Here is a 13,287-nt window from a genome sequence, read left to right as displayed (position 1 = left end):
GAATGATATTGCAGTCTTTTTTGAATCCCTAATAACTGCTAGCAAAACTGCATCGTATCCAGCTGTTTAATCGCACATTGTGTGTTCTTGGGCGAGACACCTACACTACACCTATTGCCCCAACCCAGTGGTTGCCCATATACTTATATATAGCAATATTTACCCATAAAATATTAGAGAAACAAAACCCAAAAGTAATCATCCACAAAGTTGTGTATGTGGTAAGTTGGTAACTCGTAACCAGGCACGAGGTGTATGAAACAGAGCACCTGACTTATAACTAAAATCGTAGCCCATAACGCGAGGACAGTTTTTGATTCAATATGGAGTTAATGAATGAATGATTTATCCTCGCGTGGCCGGAAACCGACAGTCAATAACACTGGTGTTTATACACCTTGTGCCAGCTTGACATGTATGTTACAGAATTACCATGTACGTTACTCACATAATATTTAAATATCCTGCTCCATGTACGTTACTTTGTAGGTGATTTTTTTTCACGTATCTTGAAACGTACATTATTTTAGTTACACACCCTTTTTCCATTCGTTTGCTTTGGTCAAGATATACCTTCTGGTCAGTGCGCCACATAAAAACTATTATTCCATCTATAATAGAATCCTAATACAACTGTCGGGACAATATTTTAATATATATTGGGAATTTATTTTCGTATTGATTTTGATCGTCTGGTCAGCGGTTCGTAATCGTTTGTTTAGTGTTCATTTATCAACATATGCGTCTATAATCGCGTGCTGGGAACCTTAATTGACTACTGTGGGGTTAGTCTATACTGTTGTAGCTCTAAAAGCGGTCAAGTTTTAGAGTTGAAATGTCGAACCAGAGTTTTGGTTTGTATACAAACATCACTATTTTCTGCGACGATTATGCGGTTAAAGAATGCAACGCAACTCCTATATATTTGTGTGGCCATTGCAGGTGGGTTTAACTTAGTAAACTTTTAATTCCTAGATCAATCTGCATAAAATTGCTTTTACAGGATATCTTTGTTCGTGTTACTTTTAACGTACGCTGTTATACTTGGCCTAGCGATCTTTATTGGAAACGCACTGGTTTTTGCCGCATTTTGTAGTCGAGGGAAAACTTCATCAACACATCATATGCTCAAAGCGTCTTTGGCAGTAGCTGACACTTTATCGGGTAAGTAGAATCTTTTAAATAGTTATTAATGATTTTAACCGTTTTACAGATTTTACTGATAATCGATTATTATTTCTTTCAGTACTGATACTGTTTTGCATGACCATTCCAAATGTTATAAGAACTATGCTGTCAACTCCAGTTGAAATGCAGATGTTTACTTTGGCCTCTGTAAACAGCCCGTCTGCCAAGGCTGGAGCAATTTTATTTAATATGACGTGGACAACTTTATTGACTCATTATGTATTTCTAAGCTACGATTGCTTCGCATGCATAAAATGGCCATTGCTAAATCGCAATGGGGTTTCTACCAAGAAGAGAGTTCTGGTTAAAATCTTCGTTATTTGGTCTTCTGTGATGATATATACATCCTACAGCAGTGAGTTTTTTTAAACCTTTTTTGTGTTTATTAGTAGCCGAGAGGATTTGCTACCATTGTGGGGTATATGTGCATTTAACCAAGATGCTTATTAGCAATGGTTCCAACCCAGTAGTCAAGATGCTTATTAGCAATGGTTCCAACCCAGTAGTCAAGATGCTTATTAGCAATGGTTCCAACCCAGTAGTCAAGATGCTTATTAGCAATGGTTCCAACCCAGTAGTCTCTCATAAGTTCGTCCCACGTGAGAAATGATGAAAAATAGTCAGTCGCGCAGTTACATATAGTAAAGTGGGGTAAGACGGGACACCTGAAATAAAATAAAATATGTCCCATTTCCCTACACTACTATACATACATGTTTCAATTCGTAAGCGAATATATATGAGGTCTGTGAATCAAAACAACCATGTTGTAACGACTATCGTTGCTTTGTTATACGAGGATAAACACATTACGTTTATTCTCCACATTCAACTTAGTAATTTCTACTTTACATATTTACAGCGTGGTTTCCTGAATCTTTCATCTCCGCTTACGAGACGAACATATTCGTTTTCGTCAATGTGGCTCGGACTTCGCGCGACTTGTATATTTTCATTATAACAACGATAGTCGTTGGATCACTATTGTTCATAACCCTTGTAAGTCCTCTAAATTATCAGTCAAACATAAAAAATAAAAAAAGGTTAATAAATAATCACCTATAACGTAACATACACGTTTTCCGGCCTCGCGAGGATAAAATAACATTTTTATACAAGTTTTGCGTGTGTATTTATGTTTCCCTTTACCGTGTATTTGATATAATTATTCCTTATATCATAGTATACTGAAGTGTATACTATGCTTATATACACAAACTTTGCTCTTGCTTGCAAATCGAAAAGTTTTGCGTTCATCAGCGCAATGGTTTTACTCTGTAATATTTTTTAATGTTTTTTTTAAACAGCATATGTTTTACACATGGCTAATCTAAATTTGTCTTTTTCCTTTTTCCTTTCTCAATCTGTAAAAACATTTTTAGACAGCATTCACGACAGGAACAGGAATTCTCATATGGAGACACGAAAGAAGATTTCGCTCACTTCGGGGTGTTAGCGAAACTGTTTTTGTCTCAAAAATGAAAAGGGCATTTTTTACTTTGCTTTTTATGGAGCTTGGATTCACAATATCTTTGTGTAAGAATACTTCACGACTTTTCAATACTTGTAACAGAGTTCTAATATATAGCCTATATAATATGGTGGGAAAAAACGAAACGCCTTTAAAGCATAGAAACCAAATATCGTGATCGTCTTTTAAACAATTAAAAACGGTCAATGGGCGTCGTGAGGACGCGATTTTATAATTCTTTAAATGTTCTTTGTTTACTACCAAACGGGACCAGAAAATAGAATGAAAAAGTGTCCCATCTTCCCCCATCCTACTAAAACTTGTTGTTTTTCAGTTCCAATTATAACCATAGTGGTTACGATCGCGGATGGTGTGTACCCTCGGGAAGCCAATGTGGTTTACGTCTACGTGTCTATGTTAAACAGGTAAAAGATTTAAACTAAAATAACTATATATAAAAAGAATGATCGACTGTACTTTCACAGCCTTGTAAATGTGGTGATTTACAATTTTCGAGACGAGCAGTTCAAGGAGTTCCTGGGAAATCTCAAAAGAAATCTTTTATGTAATCGTAACTAAATTGAAAGTTAAACCAACGCTTATATATAGTAGGGTTGGAAAAGATGGGACACCTTTTCATTTTATTTTCCTGTCCCATTTGATAGTAAACAAATAACATTCAAAGAGTTATAAAACGTTTCCGCCCTCCGTATTGCTAAAATGTAAACTGCTGATCACTGCACGTGCAGTAATAACATGTTGAAACAGGAAACCCAATTGAGATAAGTGTATCGAGAGAACTAATGCAGGGTTTTGTTAATGTTTATACTTTATTGTATTCTTCAGCGTTGTAAAAATGGTGTTAATCTACAATATTCGAAACAATTTGAGGCTCGAATAGAGCAGGAAACTTTATTCATTTTAAATTTACTGAGGTGTTTATAGATTCAATAATATTTACTTCTTGCAGCGTAAGTGATATTACAGTTATTTTTTGTTGTATTAAAAGCAACTGCTTACGCCCAATTTAAATCTTCCACAAATTTTATAATGCTATTGTTGCTTCCAAATAATGATAATTGTTTATGTATCTATGGTTGTTCGTGCTTTGGTTCGTGCTGAACATTAGGTTTAAAAATTTGCGAAGTCAGCATAATCTAGTATGTAGCTAGGTTCAATCGAAAAATTAAAACATAATGAAGTTTACATTTTTATACTTTTTATATATACTGACAAAGAAGAAGCACATGGAATTTTGTAACATGGAGTTTTGTCACGTGAGGTCGTAATTCAGCCGTGTTGTCCCGAATGGGCATTTCCCTTACTAAGCGAACCGATTAAGACGGATCAGGTGCATTGTATTAAATCGAAAATAAAATTTGATTTTTCTTCAATAGTTTAGTTTAGAAACTAGAAACGGACGAATTTCAGTGTCTTTTTTTCTCATGGGAAATCCCATGCATTGTCAAACCAGAGTCGTGTAAACACCTTTCTATGGCTGAATGGCTCTGGTCAAAACAGCGGAATTTTTTCTACTCCAGCGTTTTTTTCACGCGATTTTTAGAAGCTTTATTATTTTCGATGCTACCTTTTGGTCACAATTGGGCATCCTTATTCATATACAAAGTTTCATTTTTCGTCTGTATGCCCCTTTAAGATAAAATATATAATTATTACTGTCACTTGCGTGTGAGACATAATGCCTCAAAACATTGCAATAATTGGAGCTGGAATTATTGGCTTATCCACTGCTTGTAAGATACAGGAAGATATACCAGGATGTCAGGTGTGTATATTATTGTTTTATTTTTAAAAAAAGTAAAGTTATCATAACATAAACAAGCTCTAATGGATAGACACATTTATTACGGCTTTATTAAGAAAGGTATTCCCTTCAAGGCCTGTATATGTCCTTGGACAAGACATACACTGTGCATAATGTCAAATGCTCCAACCCAATAGTTACTATTGGGTTGTTCAAATTATTAGCCGTATCATAAAGTAAAAATGAAAATAAAATCAACTGTTGTTTTCCTGCCACACGAGGATAAATCAATTAAGTTACATTTATTCAAGGTCAAAGTTATATCATTATTTATTTCCTTATTGTTGCCAAAGGCCTCATCTTTCAGTATTGAAAGATTTTCCACACGCTTAATAGTAAATATATAAACCAGTTGACAATATTCTATGATGAATGTTCACCCAACACAACAGGAGATATCTCTGCTGGTTTAGTTTGTCCTTACCAAAATGGAAATGATGAAGAAGACCAGGCCATTTATGTTCGAGAAACATTGAAGCATTTACGAGTGTTGTACAACAGGCAGGACGCCTTTGAAATTGGTGAGTTGTAATGTACAATTTGTGACAGCCAACGTGTGAAAGCGGTAGATTTAACTTAAATTCACCCCAAACTTACTGAGGTGTTGAGATTGAGTAATATTACATACTAGTACAGTTACCATATGCCGTGCTGTTAAACATTATGTTTATGTCTTAATCGGTAAGCTCTGTCACAATTTCCTGTTCATGTGTGTATGTTCGGTAACGCCTGTTCGGTAACACCTTGGTTTTGCAATATTGCCCTTTTCTTGTATATAGTTTTGCCATATGTTGACGAATGTTATCGATACATTGGCAAATGTTATCTTGTCACTTAGATAACAATCTTGAAAAAAAGGTTATGATTATTTTGTGAAGCAAACCAGTGGAAATAATATTTGCGTCACAGTACTATTTCTTCGTTAATTTAGAATAAAGAAAGGGGAAAACTTCGAATTTATAGCGGGAATGGGAAAAACGGTAAATTGGGGCTGTGTAAGAAAGCTAATGGTTGGGTTTGTGGAAATCGTAGCGGGACATATCCGTGCTGCGACCCGGACTCTGAGAAGTGGGCCAACTTGACGGAAAGACAGAAATAAAATTGATTATTGAGAAAAAACAATAACACACAGAGTTACACCTGTAACTTGTAAGCCTACACGAGGTTTATTAAACAGAACATCCATCTTATACTGTACATTACTGGCATATGTACTGTTTATGTTACAGTTAAAAAGTAACTGTTTATGTTACAGCTGCTATCATTTGTACAGTAGGCCTATGGTGTTTGGAAAATATTACTAAGTTTATAATAAAAGATTAAGTTTAAAAACCAAACATAAATGTTATTTTAGGTATCAGCAAAATGTCAGGCTTCATAATTGGTGGAAATATCATAAAACCAAATGCATTTAAAGAATTCCCAAACTTCCGTAAAGCAAGTGAAGCAGAGTGCCATCACTTTTTGAGAGATACTAAAGAAAGGCCAGTGTACACATTGACTACTTGGATTTGTGAATGCACAAGCTATCTACCATGGTTGATCAAGAGTATTGAACTAAAAGGTAATTGCGATAGTATAAATAATTTTAAATGTTTTATACCTTGTACTAGTATATTTATGAATATGCTGTGTCTTTTTTGACCTATGGCTTTTTGATGTTTTTTAAATGGATGTAGATTGATTATCATTAGATTTGATATTAGCAAATACTGTTCAACTTGTTTTAAAAAGTTCATGATAAATAATATGACTTTAACTATAAGAAACCGCCGTACAACAGTACAAAGTAGCATATTCTAATGCATAGGAACACTTAGCAATGCAATCAATGTTGTTTGTGGTCATTCTGTAACAAATAGTGCTGACAACAATTTATTTTCTTGCATTTTTTTTCAGGTGGAAAATTGATAAAAAAACACATTTCTTCGTTTGAGGACTTATCCGATTTTGACATTATTATAAACTGTGCTGGCATTGGGGCCAAGTTTCTTACATCAGACAAAGAATTGTATCCAGTCAAAGGGCAGGTACAACCTAAATTTACAAGTGTTCGCTTAACTACCAGGTTAAATGTAATGTACCAGTCAAATTTACAAAAGAAAACAAGAAGTTTGCTTTACTTTTATGAAGGTATATGCCGTTGAAGCTCCTTGGATTAAACATTTCTATTTGTTCGGTAACAACTACATTATTCCACGCTTAACTGATGTAGTTATTGGAGGGACAAAGCAGTATGGTATTTTATTTATTACATTTTTTAATTATAATGTTAATAATAACTTTTATTTGTCTCTTTGATTGCGGTAGCAAAGATTTAGAAATATTTTAACGAAAAGACAGGATACAACGACAAAACAAAAGTTGTTAAAACGCATTTACATTTAAAAACATATTTACATTTAGTTGGAAAAAATAAGTGTGGTTGCTACACCTAGCTGTATAGTTTTAGTATCTGTTCATATTTATATCACTACTGCTATACTTTGCAAAAGTATGTCTATCAAATTGCATTTTAGACAATTACAACTTGGAAGTTGACGAAAAAGACTCCGATCAAATATGGAGTAACTGCTGTAAGTTTGAACCAAGTTTGCGATACAGCAAAATCAAAAGTCAACATGTTGGGTTAAGACCAAAGAGAACTTCCATCAGGTCAGTTATGCTTAATGTTAGTATTGAGTTGTGGTTTAAAACAATATGTAAGGTGTTTGATGCAAGGATGGGGTAATTGAGTTGTAAAAATATTCTCACATATTTACTACTCAAAATAGATGTTCTCTATTAACTTATTTTTACTAAATTAAAAAAATTATAAGAATAAAAGAATATTAACAAATGTATTATTGATACATGTTTAGAATTGAGCTGGAACAACAAAAACTAAGTGGTCGCACAGTCACCATTCTTCATAACTATGGCCATGGTGGTTCTGGTGTCTCTATGCATTGAGGATGTGCAATAAAAGCATCTCATTTACTTCAACAGCACTTGAGTTTCTTAAAACTCTGATTAACCAAGTGTGAAGTGCTTATTAATCTTTATGAAGCTATATTTTTAAAGTCATTTTTATGTATTTTTTAAAGCTATATATATATTTATGGCAAAATGGTTAGCCCGCCTGCCTGTAAAAGGGAATTGGTTCAAGGCTTGTTGCTACTACCATTGTGGGCGTATGTGTCCTTGGGCAAGACACTTAACAGCAATTACTACAACCCAGTGGTCACTAACGGGGTGTCAAAGTTATCACCCATAAATAAAAAAGAAAAAACATACCCTCCCCCCAAAATGATCACCCACAAAGTAACATACATGGTAACTCGTAAGCTGGCACGAGGTGTATGAATGCCTGTGTTATAACGGCTACTGTTTACTGGCTACGTGAGGATAAAGGAAGTTACATTCATTTATTCATTCATACTTTTAAGATGAACTCCAACATTCGTTTCCACATAATTCGGTCCTAAACTAAAATCAAATCGTAATGCATGTTCAAGAAATGTATGTTTTTAATTTTTAAACCCATGTAATTAACAAGTAATTTGGTTAATTCAATTTAAATTGTGCTAGTACGTGCTCATTAGTTGAATGAATGAATGTAACTTACTTTATCTTCGCGTGGCTGGAAAACGACAGTCGTTATCACACGGGTTTAACACCTCGTGCCAGCTTACGAGTTACCATGTATGTTGCTTTGTGGGTGAATATTTTGGGGGGAGGGTATGTTTTTTCTTTTTTATTTATGGGTGATAACTTTGACACCCCGTTAGTGACCACTGGGTTGTAGTAATTGCTGTTAAGTTACTTGCCCAAGGACACATACGCCCACAATGGTAGCAGCGTCGAGCCTTGAACCCATTACCTCTGGGTTACAGGCAGGCGCGCTAACCAATTATTGTTATTCTCTCTTGTTATATCCAACGCGAAGGTACCTTAGATCTTTTTATTTGCAATTTCTACCTCAAAAATCATGGGTAATAAGGCAGAAATTTTGCAAAGAAAAAAAAAATAAATAAATCACGCACAAAGGGGCAAACTTGGTTATTCATAAACGGGCAAAGGTTGTGTAGTAGGGTGGGGGAAGACGGGACACATTTTCATTTAATTTTCCCGTCCAGTTTGATAGTAAACAAAGAACATTTAAAGAATAATAAAACCGCATTCGTACGACTCTTATAAACCGATTAATTGTTAAAAATACGATTAGGAATCCAGGGTACTTCGATGTTTTTTCGTAAAGGTGTCTCGTCTTCCCCATCCTACTGTATAACTAATGTCATTTCCCGTAACACAGGTAACTAAAATGTATTTTATTGTATGGTGAAGCTCTTTCTGGTCAAACAATTCATATAGGTACAAGGTTGTAGCATTTCGACGGGTGTAAAAATACCTTCAGAAGCTGTATATGCATTATGTATCTCTTGCCACATCATTTCCTGGAGTTATTTATGTCAGGGTATAGGGCCAAAATTAGTAGGATAGAAGCCCTACGCACCATATAAGAATGTATAACAAGGGTAATAATGCTGAAAATGCGATTCTTAAATTTTTTTATTTATTGTTGGTTAGGCTGATAGGCTATACTTTGTCCAAAGCGAATGTACAAAGCATATATAGTAGGGTGGGGGGAGATGGGGCAACTTTAGCACACATAATCCAGAAATCCTGACCGTGTTTTAAACAATTAACAACTGTCTATGAGAGTCATGAGGACATATAGTTCCATATTTTTTAATGTTCTTTGTTTACTACTAAATGGGACGAGAAAATAGAGGTAAAAGTGTCCCATCTTCCCCCATCCTACTACTGTATATTAGAGTATTAGACCAAGACGATATATGACTGTCTGTACTGCTTCTGCTCGGCCTAAGCGCGTTAGATTGGTAAGTTTTAAATGTCTTTAAAATGCTACAGGCCTTTGAGTTATAATAATGTTCTACTTTGGTGTAAATTCTAAGATCTAACATTTTAAAACAATTAAATCCAGAGTCCGTATATAAACATGTTTATAAACATATATAAACATGTTTATATACGTATATAAACGTATATAAACATGTTTATATACGTATACGTATATAAACGTATATAAACATGTTTATATACGGACTCTGAATTAAATCAAAATTTTTTTTCGAGTTTTCCTTGGGGAAACCCCACATAAATGCGCAGTTTGCGTACGTGCAAAGAATACGTGCCATTGGTCTGTATATTTGTTATTGTAGTCACTGCGGAACTTTAAACGTTTTGTTAGTAAATGCTGTGTTAATACTTAACTACGTAAGGTACTAAAGATACATCGTTACTTCAAGTTAGGCTTTGTTTGCACTTGAGTGCTGGAATTGTTTAGTTAGGCCGGCGCACCATAGGCTACGTAATTTGGGCTAACTTTTGTTTTTATAACGGTTTTTAAAGTATTCTTTATAGACCTGGTTAATTAAAAGTATATTTAAATATTATTATTTTTAATTGTGCGTGTAAAACATAATCAATGCCTCAAAACATTGCGATAATTGGAGCTGGAATTATTGGCCTGTCCACTGCTTGTAAGATACAGGAAGATATACCAGGATGCAAGGTGTATATATTTATTGTTTTAGCTTTTAAAAACTTAACTCACTTTAACATAAAAATATAGAATAGTAACAGCTGTGTCACAAATTTAGTTCAATTTTCTGCCCTAACTAGTAACTACCAATTACGGTGTATGGCAACAAAAACAAGATCCATATTTATGTATCTATATTTAAAATTTTTTTGTTTGTGTTGTTTAGTTTTTTGTTGGTTCCGTCTGATTGTATTCAAAGCTTTTATGAAAAGGTAAATGCTAAATATATAAACCAGGTGACAATATTCTATGATGAGTGTTCACCAAACACGACAGGAGATATCTCTGCTGGGTTTATCTACCCTTACGAATGCGGGAACGATGAAGAAAACCAGGCCATTTATTTTCGACAAACATTGGAGCGCTTTAGAGTGTTGTATGACAGACAGGATGCGTTTGAAATAGGTAAGTTCTGAATTGTAATCTGTATATACATTTATGGACAGTTACAATCTATGAACCTATTGGAAGGTTTTGCAGTGTCTGTTTGTAAGTTCTGAATTGTAATCTGTATATACATTTATGGACAGTTACAATCTATGAACCTATGGTAGGTTTTGCAGTGTCTGTTTGTGTTAGGTACTGCATTTTATTAGAATTTTTATTGGTTAAAAGTTTAACTGCTGAACTATAGAGAAACGGGCAGCGTTTATGCGTATGATTTTGCATGCACACCTTTTATGGGTACTGTTTAAGTTATTTGTAGTTAATTCAAGGAGTGTGGTGTATGAAAAATCATATTTTAATAAATTTAAAACCAATAAACATGTTGTTCATATATCAGGTATTGGAGAAATGACTGGCTTCTTAGTTGGTGAGGATGCAAAACTGACAGAAGTTTTAAAAGAATTCCCAAACTTTCGTAAAGCAAGTGAGGCAGAGTGCCATCACTTTTTGAGAGATACTAAAGAAAGGCCAGTGTACACATTGACTACTTGGATTTGTGAATGCACACGTTATCTACCATGGTTGACAAAGAGTATTGAACTAAAAGGTAATTTCGACAATATAGATAATTTTGACATGTTTTCCACCAAGTCCTGAATAATTATGATGTGCTTATTTGTTTTACCCAGTGAGTTTTTTAAAATCAATTTCAATGGATATAGGTTTGTTTGTATTTGTAATAAGTTTGTTTGTATCTGTAATACATGTTGCAGATTAATTATAAACTTCCTGTTATGGCAACAATAAATATTCTTAAATGTTATGCTCACTTTTCAGGCGGAAAATTGATAAAAAAGCACATTTCTTCATTTGAGGACTTATCTGATTTTGACATCATTATAAACTGTGCTGGCATTGGGGCAAAGTTTCTTACATCGGACAAAGAATTGTATCCAGTCAGAGGGCAGGTACAACTTAAATTTACAAGTGTTTGCTTAACTACCAGGTTAAATGTACAGTTAAATTTACCGTTTGATTTCCCACACATGGCCACACTTAGGGATGCACATTACAGAATAATTAGGTATTCTAAATCTAGGATATCCTAGAATACTTTATTTCGAATCTAGAATTCCGAATCTAGAATTTCGAATCTTTTTATATTCATAGGAAAAAATAATTTTACCCACATAAGTCAGTTTATTGAGTCTTTCATATTAGCCTTGTTTGATCATGAGCTGTAAAATGATCAAAAATTGTACTATTGGGTAGTTTTTTGCGTCATGAAACGTATAGCAGGCTAATTTTTTTTATTCCCTTGAAGGTATATGCAGTTGAAGCTCCTTGGATTAAACATTTCTATTTGTTTAATGATTACTACATTCTACCACGCTTAACTGATGTAGTTTTGGGAGGGACACATCAATATGGTATTTTGCATTTATGTTGTTTCAAATAAAACTGTACAGTTCATGTGTCATCTTTTTGTACCAATGAAATGTTGTTGCAACACGCTTAACTGCAATAAAACTTTTAATAGTTAGGATTGTATATAGCACCGTAAATCTTGTGGTAAAATATGATATTTGCATTTATTTAATTAAATTCGTTTCATATCTCATTTCCACAATAGGCGAGACACTTTTTTAACCTGTAACGGTATTATGTAAAATAAATCTACATAATGAGCATTTTGATCATATTAATACATATTAATACTACTATACTTAGCACAAGTATGTCTATCAAGTTGCTTTTTAGACAATTACAACTTGGAAGTTGACGAAAAAGATTCTGATAAGATATGGCGCTACTGCTGCGAGTTTGAACCAAGTTTGCGATACAGCAAAATCAAAAGTCAACATGTTGGTTTAAGACCAAAGAGAACAGCAATCAGGTCAGTTATGCTTTGTTAAAACTAAATTGTGGTGTAAAGTATCTAATGCAGTGTATTTATGATAGACATTAAGTTTTACAAATAATATTTTATTTTTTTCTATCTTATTTAACCACACATTGTTATAAATTCTTATTTAAGCACCTATTAAGAAGAAATAACAGAATAAGGTATTGTTTTGGTATGTTTTAGAATTGAGCTGGAACAACAAAAACTGAGCAATCGCACAGTCACTATTCTTCATAACTATGGCCATGGTGGTTCTGGTGTCACTATGCATTGGGGATGTGCAATAAAAGCATCTCAATTACTTCAACAACATTTAAATCTTGTGCAAAAACTCTGAAAGACTAAATGTTCATTCATGTTCTTTTAAAGCCACAACGCTTTTTACATAGGTTCACCTTATGTTTAATAATTATTTCATGCTTTTAGCAGTACTGTTTAATTTAAATCTGTTAAATTTTGTGTTATTTTAGCAACCAGGTTAATTTGTGAGCAGTATAAACAATTTTATTTATTTTGTAAAGTAAACAATAAAGTGTTATTTTAAGTCAATGATTTTATAACACCATAGCTTATACATATGGATGTAAATGCTATGATAAAATGTATATATGTACTTTTAATATAGAATTCTATGCAATTTGTGCTTATATATCATATTGTTTGCTTGTGAAATTACAGTAAACTTTGCTTATCAAGTGGATGCAAATTTGTGTGTTTGGTGTAATGTCTTGGATTGGAGGTTTAGTGTGAAGCAACTATATTGACCACTGCTGAATTAAGATACAAAGATACATGTATTATATTAATGTTGAATATATTGATGCTTAGAATAGATATTTTAACGACGTGAGCTTCTGTTTTCTTTGGACTTGCGGAAACGAAACATTGTGACGCACAGAAAC

The 13,287-nt window shown here is 33.7% G+C and overlaps 3 protein-coding genes across 3 annotated transcripts; all 3 read left to right on the top strand.

The window, feature by feature from the left end:
• Positions 1–257: 257 nt before the first annotated feature.
• Positions 258–3,557, top strand: LOC113474252 (lysophosphatidic acid receptor 3-like). The gene is made up of 7 exons (XM_026834613.1): positions 258–942; positions 1,004–1,164; positions 1,247–1,543; positions 2,051–2,187; positions 2,571–2,724; positions 2,994–3,084; positions 3,145–3,557. Exons 1-7 carry the CDS (start codon positions 836–838, stop codon positions 3,236–3,238), a joined length of 1,041 nt encoding a protein of 346 aa, XP_026690414.1. The 5' UTR covers positions 258–835; the 3' UTR covers positions 3,239–3,557.
• Positions 3,558–4,302: 745 nt separating this feature from the next.
• LOC113473998 (D-aspartate oxidase-like) lies at positions 4,303–7,953 on the top strand. Its single transcript, XM_018812158.2, has 7 exons — positions 4,303–4,445; positions 4,837–5,005; positions 5,839–6,048; positions 6,384–6,514; positions 6,618–6,723; positions 7,004–7,139; positions 7,346–7,953. The coding sequence occupies exons 1-7, from the start codon at positions 4,359–4,361 to the stop codon at positions 7,434–7,436; spliced, it is 930 nt and encodes a 309-aa protein (XP_018667703.1). The 5' UTR covers positions 4,303–4,358; the 3' UTR covers positions 7,437–7,953.
• A 1,938-nt stretch (positions 7,954–9,891) lies between these two features.
• Positions 9,892–13,091, top strand: LOC100185061 (D-amino-acid oxidase-like). Its single transcript, XM_002120981.4, has 7 exons — positions 9,892–10,062; positions 10,329–10,497; positions 10,877–11,086; positions 11,317–11,447; positions 11,804–11,909; positions 12,241–12,376; positions 12,569–13,091. Exons 1-7 carry the CDS (start codon positions 9,976–9,978, stop codon positions 12,720–12,722), a joined length of 993 nt encoding a protein of 330 aa, XP_002121017.1. The 5' UTR covers positions 9,892–9,975; the 3' UTR covers positions 12,723–13,091.
• The last annotated feature ends 196 nt before the right edge of the window (positions 13,092–13,287 follow it).

This window comes from Ciona intestinalis, chromosome 5 (assembly GCF_000224145.3).
Source record: "Ciona intestinalis chromosome 5, KH, whole genome shotgun sequence".
Taxonomy (NCBI): domain Eukaryota; kingdom Metazoa; phylum Chordata; class Ascidiacea; order Phlebobranchia; family Cionidae; genus Ciona; species Ciona intestinalis.
This window is presented reverse-complemented; position numbering and strand designations above follow the sequence as displayed.

Coding starts and splice junctions, on each gene's coding strand:
- LOC113473998 (XM_018812158.2), top strand. CDS start 4,359: ATGCCTCAAAACATTGCAATAATTGGAGCTGGAATTATTGGCTTATCC. Junction 4,446..4,836: donor AAGATATACCAGGATGTCAG/GTGTGTATATTA, acceptor TATATAAACCAG/TTGACAATATTCTATGATGA. Junction 6,724..7,003: donor TGGAGGGACAAAGCAGTATG/GTATTTTATTTA, acceptor ATTGCATTTTAG/ACAATTACAACTTGGAAGTT.
- LOC113474252 (XM_026834613.1), top strand. CDS start 836: ATGTCGAACCAGAGTTTTGGTTTGTATACAAACATCACTATTTTCTGC. Junction 943..1,003: donor TATTTGTGTGGCCATTGCAG/GTGGGTTTAACT, acceptor TTGCTTTTACAG/GATATCTTTGTTCGTGTTAC. Junction 3,085..3,144: donor TACGTGTCTATGTTAAACAG/GTAAAAGATTTA, acceptor GTACTTTCACAG/CCTTGTAAATGTGGTGATTT.
- LOC100185061 (XM_002120981.4), top strand. CDS start 9,976: ATGCCTCAAAACATTGCGATAATTGGAGCTGGAATTATTGGCCTGTCC. Junction 11,448..11,803: donor TGTATCCAGTCAGAGGGCAG/GTACAACTTAAA, acceptor ATTCCCTTGAAG/GTATATGCAGTTGAAGCTCC. Junction 11,910..12,240: donor GGGAGGGACACATCAATATG/GTATTTTGCATT, acceptor GTTGCTTTTTAG/ACAATTACAACTTGGAAGTT.